The sequence below is a fragment of the Chelon labrosus genome (assembly GCF_963514085.1).
Source record: "Chelon labrosus genome assembly, chromosome: 10".
Lineage (NCBI taxonomy): Eukaryota > Metazoa > Chordata > Actinopteri > Mugiliformes > Mugilidae > Chelon > Chelon labrosus.
The window spans coordinates 1-14,430 of NC_140360.1; the positions used below are offsets into that span (position 1 = coordinate 1).

A 14,430-nucleotide genomic window follows, 5' to 3' on the forward strand; every position below is an offset into this window, starting at 1 on the left:
CTTCATGTTTATTTGTTTGGTAGCTTTCACCACCTTGATCTAAAAACTGTTTCAGTCAAACGTCAGATAATGAATGAATCAGCGTCTACTTCAGGGACCGTTGGTTATTTGTCCACCGTCTACTTCAGGGACCGTTGGTTATTTGTCCACCGTCTACTTCAGGGACCGTTGGTTATTTGTCCACCGTCTACTTCAGGGACCGTTGGTTATTTGTCCTGTGTCTACTTCAGGGACCGTTGGTTATTTGTCCACCGTCTACTTCAGGGACCGTTGGTTATTTGTCCACCGTCTACTTCAGGGACCGTTGGTTATTTGTCCACCGTCTACTTCAGGGACCTTTGGTTATTTGTCCTGTGTCTACTTCAGGGACCGTTGGTTATTTGTCCACCGTCTACTTCAGGGACCGTTGGTTATTTGTCCACCGTCTACTTCAGGGACCGTTGGTTATTTGTCCACCGTCTACTTCAGGGACCGTTGGTTATTTGTCCTGTGTCTACTTCAGGGACATTTGGTTATTTGTCCTGTGTCTACTTCAGGGACCGTTGGTTATTTGTCCTGTGTCTACTTCAGGGACCGTTGGTTATTTGTCCACCGTCTACTTCAGGGACATTTGGTTATTTGTCCTGTGTCTACTTCAGGGACCGTTGGTTATTTGTCCACCGTCTACTTCAGGGACCGTTGGTTATTTGTCCACCGTCTACTTCAGGGACCGTTGGTTATTTGTCCACCGTCTACTTCAGGGACCGTTGGTTATTTGTCCTGTGTCTACTTCAGGGACATTTGGTTATTTGTCCTGTGTCTACTTCAGGGACATTTGGTAATTTGTCCTGTGTCTACTTCAGGGACCATTGGTTATTTGTCCATCGTCTACTTCAGGGACATTTGGTTATTTGTCCTGTGTCTACTTCAGGGACCGTTGGTTATTTGTCCTGTGTCTACTTCAGGGACCTTTGGTTATTTGTCCTGTGTCTACTTCAGGGACCGTTGGTTATTTGTCCTGTGTCTACTTCAGGGACCGTTGGTTATTTGTCCACCGTCTACTTCAGGGACCTTTGGTTATTTGTCCTGTGTCTACTTCAGGGACCGTTGGTTATTTGTCCTGTGTCTACTTCAGGGACCGTTGGTTATTTGTCCACCGTCTACTTCAGGGACCGTTGGTTATTTGTCCACCGTCTACTTCAGGGACCTTTGGTTATTTGTCCTGTGTCTACTTCAGGGACCGTTGGTTATTTGTCCACCGTCTACTTCAGGGACCGTTGGTTATTTGTCCACCGTCTACTTCAGGGACCGTTGGTTATTTGTCCACCGTCTACTTCAGGGACCGTTGGTTATTTGTCCACCGTCTACTTCAGGGACCTTTGGTTATTTGTCCTGTGTCTACTTCAGGGACCGTTGGTTATTTGTCCACCGTCTACTTCAGGGACCGTTGGTTATTTGTCCACCGTCTACTTCAGGGACCGTTGGTTATTTGTCCACCGTCTACTTCAGGGACCGTTGGTTATTTGTCCTGTGTCTACTTCAGGGACATTTGGTTATTTGTCCTGTGTCTACTTCAGGGACCGTTGGTTATTTGTCCTGTGTCTACTTCAGGGACCGTTGGTTATTTGTCCACCGTCTACTTCAGGGACATTTGGTTATTTGTCCTGTGTCTACTTCAGGGACCGTTGGTTATTTGTCCACCGTCTACTTCAGGGACCGTTGGTTATTTGTCCACCGTCTACTTCAGGGACCGTTGGTTATTTGTCCACCGTCTACTTCAGGGACCGTTGGTTATTTGTCCTGTGTCTACTTCAGGGACCATTGGTTATTTGTCCTGTGTCTACTTCAGGGACATTTGGTAATTTGTCCTGTGTCTACTTCAGGGACCATTGGTTATTTGTCCATCGTCTACTTCAGGGACATTTGGTTATTTGTCCTGTGTCTACTTCAGGGACCGTTGGTTATTTGTCCTGTGTCTACTTCAGGGACATTTGGTTATTTGTCCTGTGTCTACTTCAGGGACATTTGGTTATTTGTCCATCGTCTACTTCAGGGACCATTGGTTATTTGTCCATCGTCTACTTCAGGGACATTTGGTTATTTGTCCTGTGTCTACTTCAGGGACCGTTGGTTATTTGTCCTGTGTCTACTTCAGGGACATTTGGTTATTTGTCCTGTGTCTACTTCAGGGACCATTGGTTATTTGTCCATTGTCTACTTCAGGGACCATTGGTTATTTGTCCATTGTCTACTTCAGGGACATTTGGTTATTTGTCCACCGTCTACTTCAGGGACCATTGGTTATTTGTCCTGTGTCTACTTCAGGGACCATTGGTTATTTGTCCACCATCTACTTCAGGGACCGTTGGTTATTTGTCCACCGTCTACTTCAGGGACATTTGTAGATTACGTAACAAATAAATTCTGTCCCCAGAGACAAAGAACTCGATCTTATCTGGTTTCCAGTGTTGATGCTAAGCTACGCTAACAGACATCTCACAGGTACTGAACAACACGCACACATTTCTATCTTTGTGAGGACCTTCCATTGACGTAATGCATTCCCAGAAAAAATGTCCCCACAACACAATAAAAACAAGAAGACACACATCGCAGCCGTCTCCAGAGACCTTCTGTATCCTGTGACATATGGTCCTGTTGCCTTTGGTTACCGTCTTCTGTTACCATGGTGACAGAGACCAAATGTTCCTCTCTGGCTGCCCACACACTCACGTTGGTGTTGCTGTCTTTGTGAGGACCGTCACTGCCCGGAGGTCCTCACACACACACACACACACACACACACACACACTGATCCCCGTTCAATAACATCAATAATCAAACTTGAACAGACACACACACACACACACACACACACACATAGTGGAAGATGAACAGCATCAGCATCGTTCTGTATCCTATCAGGTTACCGTGACGACGCTGCAGCATCATGATGAATCTAAGAATTAAAACATGCGACACACATGTAAACCCTCTCTCTCTCTCTCTCTCTCTCTCTCGTCCTTACCTGGGCGGTGTGGATCAGAGCGGTGCTGAGCAGCAGGAGGCCGAGAGACGCCATGCTACAGAACAAACACACACTGACACACACAGAGGAGACACTCCTGATAACAGCCAGGGGGGGGAGGGGGGAGGAGGGGGAGGAGCCATGACTCAGGACCAGAGGGAGGAGCTCAGGGATGGGAGGCAAAGAGGGAAGAGCAGCAGAGCAGAGGAAGGATTCTCATGTTGCTAGTATACATACATATCACCAGTGTACCTAATGAAGTGGCCGGTGGCCGGTGTACCTAATGAAGTGGCCGGTGGCTGGTGTACCTGATGAAGTGGCCGGTGGCTGGTGTACCTGATGAAGTGGCCGGTGGCTGGTGTACCTAATGAAGTGGCTGGTGTACCTAATGAAGTGGCCGGTGTACCTAATGAAGTGGCCGGTGTACCTAATGAAGTGGCCGGTGGCCGGTGTACCTAATGAAGTGGCCGGTGGCTGGTGTACCTAATGAAGTGGCCGGTGTACCTAATGAAGTGGCCGGTGGCTGGTGTACCTAATGAAGTGGCCGGTGTACCTAATGAAGTGGCCGGCAGTCATAAACAGACTCAGACTGAGACAATTTGTCGTTTATTGAAACTTTCCACTGAATTAACACAGCAGGGGGGAGGTGGGGGTGGGGTGTCTCCATAGCAACAAGTCACACACACATCATCATCATCGTTATCACTGTCAACACTGTCGCCATGGTTACTGATGCTGAGTAGAATATCGTCACACCGGAGGTTTACGTCACAGAGGAGGAAGAGGAAAGTCACGAAGAAGAACGACGAGAAGAACGACACAGTGAGGAGGAGGAGGAGGAGGAAGAGGAAGAGGAGGAGGAGGAGGAGGAGGAGGAGGAAGAGGAGGAGGAGGAGGAGGAGGAGAGGGAGGAAGAGGAGGAGGAAGAGGAGGAGGAGACAAAAGAAATGTCTTAAACATTGAGAGAAACAGAAGAAAAATAAAGTCGGGGTAAAGAATGACAGAGCAGGAGGAATAAAACAGAGAGGAGAGGAAGAGGAAGTATGGACAGGTAATGAGCACACACACCTGTACAGGAAACAGGAAGTAGAATCACACTGATCATCAGTTACTGAACAACATGAGCAGAAAACACGTCACCATGCAGAGGAAGATACCGACGCTAGAAACAGCTTCACTGTCCAAAATACAACCCCAGAAGAAGAACAGGAAGAGGAAGAGAACCAGGAAGAGGAAGAGAACCAGGAAGAGGAAGAGAACCAGGAAGAGGAAGAAGCATCACATCTTATTTTCTTTGTGTTTTTTCAGACCCAGAATGTTCCAGAAAGACGTCTGATTGGCTGGGAGCTGGGGGGACGAATGAAAACCAACACTCAGAAGATGTTCGCTGACAGAAACGTCCGTCCTTCGATTTAGAGTCAAACTCAACGTCGTCCTCAGCTCATGAGACAGGAAGTGGTCGGACATCTTTGATAGAGGAAGTCGTTCCTCTGACTTCTATTTAGTTCTTTAAGTTTGTGTGTGCACACAGGAGACGTTAGCTACGTTAGCAAACACCCGCTAAGTCAGATAAAGTTAGCTACGTTAGCAAACACCCGCTAAGTCAGATAAAGTTAGCTACGTTAGCAAACACCAGCTAAGTCAGATAAAGTTAGCTACGTTAGCAAACACCAGCTAAGTCAGATAAAGTTAGCTACGTTAGCAAACACCAGCTAAGTCAGATAAAGTTAGCTACGTTAGCAAACACCCGCTAAGTCAGATAAAGTTAGCTACGTTAGCAAACATTAGCCAAATCAGCTAAGAGATGTCTTAACTGTGTTAAGGAAATTAAACAGTTTTTGTGAAATGTGTTCAACGCGTTAGCATATTGAATGTGCTAGCATTGATTAGCTTCAGTGACCTGTTGTCTGTTTGTTTTTGGTGGTTTTACTTTTATGTGGCTGGAAGTGAAGCTTCAGAAAACCAGAAAAGTTTGACAGTGATTGAGGACGTTTCTGTAGCAGGAACGTATCAGACACACAAACACAGCAAACGCTAACGACCAGGAGCCATTTTGGATTCAGTTTCCTCCATGAAGCTGAAGTCCAGACTGGATTCACCGCGTCCAGAGTGACATCACTTCCCGCGTTGATGTTTACATGCAGCAAGACAAACATCCGACGCCTGAGGAGACGCTAGCATCAGACACGTTAGCATCAGACATGTTAGCACTGGACACGATAGCATCGGACACATCGCTTTAACCTGGTTTCATTCTGGATCAGATTCGTGCCGGTATGAACCCAGTCTGAACCGCTTCATGATTTGCAGCTGTCAACATGGTTTGTTGACGTGGAAGGCGGGGCATATATGAGGGGGCGGGGCCAAGTCATTGTGTTGAATAGAGGAAACAGTTCAGTCTATATAATATATCTGTACAACACAAACATACATTCTCTCCACAGATGACGTTCAGAAGAAGAATCGATGTCGTCGCTGGTTCAGACGGTTTCTATCGTCGGCGTCGCTGTTTTGTTCAAGTTGTGGATTCGTTATTTAGAACTTTTTATCATTTACACATTGATTCATTATATTGAACATCTAAACCCTCCCCCTCCCTCACCCATCCCTCCCCACCCGTTAGCTTTGCAGACAGACAGGAGTGTTGCATTGTGGGTAGGTTGCAGGCGACCCACTGTTGTTCACTCCGACGTTTCCTGTGAAGGAAAGACAAGTCGACAAGAACGAAAACTACATGAAAAATACAATTTTTTTATTCAGAATTATTATTTAAATGCAAAGTTTGATTGAATTCTTGGGTTGTTTAAACGTAGTCCTGATTCCTGCAGCTTGGATTATTAGACTAAACACCAAATACCTGAGGAATCCACAGCTGAACTATTTAAAGCTTTAAGAGTTAGGAGCCAGTAGAGTCTAACAACACATCAGTTACATGTGTCCTGAACTAAAGCCTGGCCAGGTGGATGTTAATGTGAGGTCTGAACCAGGTCTGAACCAGGTCTGAACCAGGTCTGAACCAGGTCTGATCCTCCATGGACTCACCTGCTTCCCGTCAGCTCACATCTGATTGGAGAAGGAGGTGGGCGCCCCCTGCTGGCCGTAGCCCTGACCGTACTCCGCCTCCTGAGAAAACATGACAACAACTACTCATGACGGCCTCAACCCACCATCACTCATTCACCTGAAAAACATCTGAGCTCAGTCTGCTAACACTAGCATAGTCAGCTAACACTAGCTCAGCCTGCTAACACTAGCTCAACCTGCTAACACTAGCACAGTCAGCTAACACTAGCTCAGCCTGCTAACACTAGCTCAACCTGCTAACACTAGCACAGTCAGCTAACACTAGCATAGTCAGCTAACACTAGCATAGCCAGCTAACACTAGCTCAGCCTGCTAACACTAGCTCAACCTGCTAACACTAGCACAGTCAGCTAACACTAGCTCAGCCTGCTAACACTAGCATAGTCAGCTAACACTAGCATAGTCAACTAACACTAGCATAGCCAGCAAACACTAGCTCAGCCTGCTAACACTAGCTCAACCTGCTAACACTAGCATAGTCAGCTAACACTAGCATAGTCAGCTAACACTAGCATAGCCAGCTAACACTAGCTCAGTCAGCTAACACTAGCTCAGCCTGCTAACACTAGCATAATGTTAATAGTTTTGATTTCACTGACCTTTGATGATTTAATGTTTTCTCTAAAACTATTTATCAGTTCGTCAAGAAAAGAACAATCAAATAAAATCATGCTGGGCTACTTCTGCTTCATGGATGAGACCTGGAATCAAAGTTTAAATGAAACCAGCCAATCACAGGCTGCGAGCTCACCTGGTTGTATCCCTGCTGGTTGTAGTCGGGCTGGTAGCCTCCCTGGTTGCTGGCGTAGGGGTCCTGTTCGTACGCCCCCTGCTGGCCGTAGGCCTCGGGTGCAGCTGGCTTCTCCTGAGGAGGCGGAGCACGCATGAAGGGAGCGATGATGCCCGTCTCCTTGAAGACGAACCAGAGGTTTCCCACCCACAGGACCAGGTTGATGAACCCAAAAGCCTGGAGGAAACAAAGCTCATTATTTATTATCTTTGATTCTGAGCCAGAGTAAAAACAGCTGGAATCCTCAGTGAGCTAGCTAGCTAGCTAGCTACGTTAGCTCTGTGTGGAGTTAGCATTTACAAAGTGTGAATCCATGATGATGGAGGAGACACGGCGGCCATCTTGGTTCCACAGTCTCTGTTCCAGAGGTGACTCACATTTACTAATTACATTTAGCTGCATGGTCAACATCAACATGTCACCAGCCCAGGCTCCGCCCCTCCGTCAGAGTCGGCCATCTTTATAAACCGTCTCTGCTTCAGACGACCTTTCCTCTCGTGTTTGTGTCTCTATGGAGCTGCAAGGATTCTCACCACAGAGGTGTTGAGTCCAGACATCACCGGGCTGTGGACTTCACGGCAGCTGTTGGACTCGTCCTCACAGGCGGGGATCAGCTTGATGGCTTCGTCCGAGTCGGTCGCCATCTTCACGTCGGACAGACCTTTGGCCCAAGCCGCTGAACTCACCAGCCACATGAAGGCGAACACGGCGGTCACCCCCAGGTCCTGAAACACAACACGGAGCGTGAGCGGCGTTTCCCAGAATGCAGTGGGAGCTGTCAGGAGGTGGGACTTACGATCAGCGGGCCCTTGTTGTTCTCCTTGTACTTGTCGAAGAAGAAGATGTAGATGCTGAGAGCCGCCGTCGAGTAGAGGAAGGCGAAGACTCCGATGGTGACGAAGAACTCGGCCGAGGAAGAGTAGTCTCCAACCAGGAAGCAGCGGTCCGTGGACCCGTCCTTACAGGTGGGGGCGTTGAAGTACTCCTGGTGGAGTCTGGAGGAGAAACACAGCGGGTCAAAAACTACACAGAAATATTCATCCTTAAACAGAACGACAGGAAAACTAATGTCAGAACTACAATAATTAACAGGGTTACTAATAATAGTTTAGTTTCATTCTACTGTAGATGTGTTTTCTAGAGGACTCTTGATATCTTCATGTTACATCAAATGTCAGATGAAATAAATATTCTGCTGAGAAGATAAATGTTGTTAAATGTTCTCTAACAGCCTGAATTCACCATGAATCAGTCAGCGTCCACCGATAGAATAACCAACTTCTGTCAGCATGCAATTAAAACTAGCATGCTACTGCTAACATTAGCATGTAGCATGTTAGCAGGATGTTTGTGCTCTGACCTGAACGGATACTCAAACTCCACCTCTATCCTCAGGTCGCTGTACGTCCGGTTCTTACACTCCACCGATAACATGAACATCCCAGAATAACTGCCACAGGTGGAGAAGGCAAAGATGGCGAAGAACTGGAGGAGGAAGAGGAGGGAGAGGAGGGAGAGGAAGAGGAGGAGGGAGAGGAGGAAGAGGAGGAAGAGGAGGAAGAGGAGGAAACTCAATGAGCTGCTGGAAGTGTCTCTGATGTTAACTTGGATCATCTTTGTAACCCTGAATCAGATCAGACAGGAATCAAACCTTTAACCTGATCAGTCGGTAAAAGCTTCACAGCTAATGAACAACAACATGATCTGATAATAAACAGGTTAGCTGTTAGCTGTTAGCCTCCTGTTAGCTGTTATCCTCCTGTTAGCTGTTAGCTGTTAGCCTCCTGTTAGCTGTTAGCTGTTATCCTCCTGTTAGCTGTTAGCCTCCTGTTAGCTGTTATCCTCCTGTTAGCTGTTAGCCTCCTGTTAGCTGTTATCCTCCTGTTAGCTGTTAGCCTCCTGTTAGCTATTATCTGTTATCCTCCTGTTAGCTGTTAGCTGTTATCCTCCTGTTAGCTGTTATCCTCCTGTTAGCTGTTAGCCTCCTGTTAGCTGTTATCTGTTATCCTCCTGTTAGCTGTTAGCCTCCTGTTAGCTGTTATCCTCCTGTTAGCTGTTATCTGTTATCCTCCTGTTAGCTGTTAGCTGTTATCCTCCTGTTAGCTGTTAGCTAGCTCTCTGAACATCTAATAAACACAAGACTTTATCCATGAAGATGAAAAAGAAACACCTGTGTCTCACCTGTCCATCCACCTGGTCTTAATATAAATGTGTCTCCACCTGGTCTCACCTGGTCTCACCTGTCCTTCTACCTGGTCTCACCTGGTCTCACCTGTCCATCCACCTGGTCTTAATCTAAATGTGTCTCCACATGTGTCCCCAGCCAGCACTTGAGATCTGATCTCAGTTTGTGTGTCTGTAAATCAGCAGCGCCATCATGTGGTCAGTAGAATATTGTAGCAGCTGCTGTCTCTAATGGATCTCTACCTACCGCTGGATCAGAACCATCAACAGCTGCTTGGTGACTCCTCATCTCCACCTCCTCATATCACTCTGAGATCAGATCTGACTTCACACCTGGACGTTAATGTGAACAGGTGTTCTGCAGCCAGGGGGCGCTGCTACGAGAGGAAATGTAGCAGCGCCCCCTGGCTGAGAGGACGGGAACTAAACTACCAGGAGCTTCTTCTTCTTCTTCTTCTGTGGTTGTTCATGTTGTTGTTGTGTCTGATGAACTCACCCACTGTAGGACCTTGATGAAGCCCAGAGGAAGTTTGAGGATCCTGAACTGACCCTGGGCCACCAGCTGCAACACACACACACACACACACACACACACACACACAGTTAGGATGATTGACAGCTGTTCTGATCATTGTTGTGATCCTCATGGGATCAGTCAGGATCATGTGGGAGAGTATTCCAACAAACAAACCGATCAATGACGCGCCTCAGATTACAGACCAGAGTCCATTCAATAATCAGACCATTTAACAGACACTACAGCCCACTACATTATATTATATTATATTATATTATATAGTAGAAAATACAATTCTTTTTATAACATATTGATAAATTTGACTTTTTATTATTACTGAAAAAGAAAATTAAATAAAATGATAATATTATATTGATCAATAATAATAATAAATGCTTGTGTCTCTGAGGATTATTTTAATGATGATTAAACGTGTGAATGAATCAGATCAGAATAATGTGAAGTTTGTAAAAGTTTAGATCTGAAGACTTTTATATTTTAGTTTTATTAACTGAAATAAATCAGCTGATTATTAAATTCATCACCAGATAAACTAACAGTTTAACTGCAGGGCTCCATCTTATAGCTGAGGATGAGGAGGAGGAGGAAGAGGAGGAAGAGGAGAGAATCTAAAAACAGAGCAGGTTAGACGCAACAACAACAGCACAGGGACGCCTCCTCCTCCTCCTCCTCCTCCTCCTCCTCCTGCTCCGTCTGCCATTTTACAACCACACACACACAAACACACACACACACACACACACACACACACACACACACACACACATCTTCATCATCATCATAAAGGAGATCATCTCCGTCTGGTTCGGTTCTGATCATCGCCTCTCCTCCTCCTCCTCCTCCTCCTCTTCCTCCCGTCTCCGGATGATGCGGCTCCGTGTCGGGCCGCATCATCCGGAGACGCATCAACGGGCTCCGAACAGAACCCTGGCCCGCTCGGGCCGGCCCGGACCACGACACGAATCCCCCCCGAACCCGGAGGAAGAACCGAACCAGGGGGGATGAAGAAATGGAGAGAGATGAAAGAAAGATGCTGAGAACTGGTACCTGATTTACGACGTCCATCCTGCCGCCTGACGAGAGGAGAGGAAATGGAGAGGAAGGGAGGAGGGGGAGGAGAGAGAGGGGAGGAGAGAGAGGACAGGAGGGGGGAGGGATGAGAAAAGAAGGGGGAGGGAGGGGGAGGAAGGGGGAGGATGCTGTGTCCAATTAATTTATCATTTAACATCTGAGAATTAAAAAAAAGAAGGTAAAAACATTCTAATGAAACATGTTGAAGATGATGATGATGATGATGAAGATGATGATGATGATGATGATGAAGGTTTACAGTGTGGTCTGGTTTTTCACCAGCAGGTGGAAGCAGAGCTCAGAGAAATAACCTGAACGAGAACTGTTAGAAGAACATGAGTCATAAAGGATCTACAGATATATAGATCTATATATCTGTAGATCTATATATGTGTAGATCTATATATGTGTTGATCTATAGATCTGTAGATCTATATATATGTGTAGATCTATATAGATCTATATATGTGTAGATCTATATAGATCTATATATGTGTAGATCTATATAGATCTATGTATGTGTAGATCTCTACACATATATAGATCTATATATGTGTAGATCTCATGTGTAGATCTATATATGTGTAGATCTATATAGATCTATATATGTGTAGATCTATATAGATCTATATATGTGTTGATCTATATAGATCTATATATGTGTAGATCTATATAGATCTATATATGTGTAGATCTATATAGATCTATATATGTGTTGATCTATAGATCTATATGTAACCCGGTTAAAAAATATGAGATAATAAGTTATGCTCATTGAAATCAATTATTCAAAGCATATAAAAAAGTGCTATTAAAAAAGGTTGGAATTAATTATTCAAAGTTATGATAGAATGTTAAAAACAGTTTAAAAAGTATTAGATGTTTATTGTTTCATTTCAGGGTCAATGTATTTCTAGAAACCAGCATTTATGGGGTTAATATCAATCAGCTGGATCGTCAGGTCTCAGGTGTTTCAGGACGGACAGAGAGAAGAGTGATACGGAGGTATTCTGTATTATTTTGTTTAGTAGAAGTACACTAAGTATTATTTTGTTTAGTAGAAGTACACTAAGTATTATTTTGTTTAGCAGAAGTACACTAAGTATTATTTTGTTTAGCAGAAGTACACTAAGTATTATTTTGTTTAGCAGAAGTACACTAAGTATTATTTTGTTTAGCAGAAGTACACTAAGTATTATTTTGTTTAGTAGAAGTACACTAAGTATTATTTTGTTTAGTAGAAGTACACTAAGTATTATTTTGTTTAGTAGAAGTAGGCCTACACTAACCAGTGTGTAACTTGTATCTTATGATTGTTTACACAGTGACAGTGACGAGCTGCATGTTGAGAAACGGGAGGAAGTTCTACACGGAGTGTCGGACTGTTTAGTTGTAGCTACCGCTAATGCTAATGCTAATGCTAACGCTTAGCTACCTTGGAGTAAAAGCTCGAGTCAGTTCATGAGTAGTGGACAGACACCTTCTGGATAAAAGTTTGACTCCCTTGGATGAACTGTTTGAGGGATTATCTGCTGTTATCGACCGGAAAGACAGAGCTGGAGTAACCAGGACAGAGACAGAGTAACCAGGACAGAGACAGAGTAACCAGGACAGAGAGAGAGTAACCAGGACAGAGTAACCTGGACAGAGACAGAGTAACCAGGACAGAGTAACCAGGACAGAGACAGAGTAACCAGGACAGAGTAACCAGGACAGAGACAGAGTAACCAGGACAGAGACAGAGTAACCAGGACAGAGCCGGAGTAACCAGGACAGAGTAACCAGGACAGAGTAACCAGGACAGAGTAACCTGGACAGAGACAGAGTAACCAGGACAGAGTCAAAGTAACCAGGACAGAGACAGAGTAACCAGGACAGAGTAACCAGGACAGAGCCGGAGTAACCAGGACAGAGTAACCAGGACAGAGTAACCTGGACAGAGTAACCAGGACAGAGTAACCAGGACAGAGCCGGAGTAACCAGGACAGAGTAACCAGGACAGAGTAACCAGGACAGAGTAACCTGGACAGAGACAGAGTAACCAGGACAGAGTCAAAGTAACCAGGACAGAGACAGAGTAACCAGGACAGAGTAACCAGGACAGAGCCGGAGTAACCAGGACAGAGTAACCAGGACAGAGTAACCAGGACAGAGTAACCAGGACAGAGTAACCTGGACAGAGTAACCAGGACAGAGACAGAGTAACCAGGACAGAGTAACCAGGACAGAGTAACCTGGACAGAGCTGGAGTAACCAGGACAGAGTAACCAGGACAGAGACAGAGTAACCAGGACAGAGTAACCAGGACAGAGACAGAGTAACCAGGACAGAGTAACCAGGACAGAGTAACCTGGACAGAGCTGGAGTAACCAGGACAGAGTAACCTGGACAGAGCTGGAGTAACCAGGACAGAGTAACCAGGACAGAGTAACCAGGACAGAGACAGAGTAACCTGGACAGAGTAACCTGGACAGAGTAACCTGGACAGAGACAGAGTAACCAGGACAGAGTAACCTGGACAGAGCTGGAGTAACCAGGACAGAGTAACCAGGACAGAGTAACCAGGACAGAGACAGAGTAACCTGGACAGAGTAACCTGGACAGAGTAACCTGGACAGAGACAGAGTAACCAGGACAGAGTAACCAGGACAGAGACAGAGTAACCAGGACAGAGTAACCAGGACAGAGACGGAGTAACCAGGACAGAGTAACCAGGACAGAGCCGGAGTAACCAGGACAGAGTAACCAGGACAGAGTAACCTGGACAGAGACAGAGTAACCAGGACAGAGTAACCAGGACAGAGACAGAGTAACCAGGACAGAGTAACCAGGACAGAGCCGGAGTAACCAGGACAGAGTAACCAGGACAGAGTAACCTGGACAGAGACAGAGTAACCAGGACAGAGTAACCAGGACAGAGACAGAGTAACCAGGACAGAGTAACCAGGACAGAGCCGGAGTAACCAGGACAGAGTAACCAGGACAGAGTAACCAGGACAGAGTAACCAGGACAGAGCTGGAGTAACCAGGACAGAGTAACCAGGACAGAGACAGAGTAACCAGGACAGAGTAACCAGGACAGAGCCGGAGTAACCAGGACAGAGTAACCAGGACAGAGACAGAGTAACCAGGACAGAGTAACCAGGACAGAGCCGGAGTAACCAGGACAGAGACAGAGTAACCAGGACAGAGTAACCAGGACAGAGTAACCTGGACAGAGCTGGAGTAACCAGGACAGAGTAACCAGGACAGAGCCGGAGTAACCAGGACAGAGTAACCAGGACAGAGTAACCAGGACAGAGTAACCAGGACAGAGACAGAGTAACCAGTACAGAGTAACCAGGACAGAGACAGAGTAACCAGGACAGAGTAACCAGGACAGAGCTGGAGTAACCAGGACAGAGTAACCAGGACAGAGTAACCTGGACAGAGACAGAGTAACCAGGACAGAGTAACCTGGACAGAGTAACCAGGACAGAGCTGGAGTAACCAGGACAGAGTAACCAGGACAGAGACAGAGTAACCAGGACAGAGTAACCAGGACAGAGTAACCAGGACAGAGCTGGAGTAACCAGGACAGAGTAACCAGGACAGAGTAACCTGGACAGAGACAGAGTAACCAGGACAGAGTAACCTGGACAGAGTAACCAGGACAGAGCTGGAGTAACCAGGACAGAGTAACCAGGACAGAGTAACCAGGACAGAGCTGGAGTAACCAGGACAGAGTAACCAGGACAGAGTAACCAGGACAGAGAC

General features: G+C 46.0%; 1 protein-coding gene across 1 annotated transcript; it reads right to left on the reverse strand.

The window, feature by feature from the left end:
* Positions 1 to 6,048: 6,048 nt before the first annotated feature.
* sypa (synaptophysin a) lies at positions 6,049 to 10,668 on the reverse strand (the record flags this gene model as incomplete). The annotated part of the gene is made up of 7 exons (XM_084553791.1): positions 6,049 to 6,130; positions 6,843 to 7,058; positions 7,415 to 7,606; positions 7,678 to 7,876; positions 8,242 to 8,366; positions 9,562 to 9,627; positions 10,651 to 10,668. 7 exons carry the CDS (start codon positions 10,666 to 10,668, stop codon positions 6,065 to 6,067), a joined length of 882 nt encoding a protein of 293 aa, XP_084409917.1. The 3' UTR covers positions 6,049 to 6,064.
* Between the last annotated feature and the right edge of the window lie 3,762 nt (positions 10,669 to 14,430).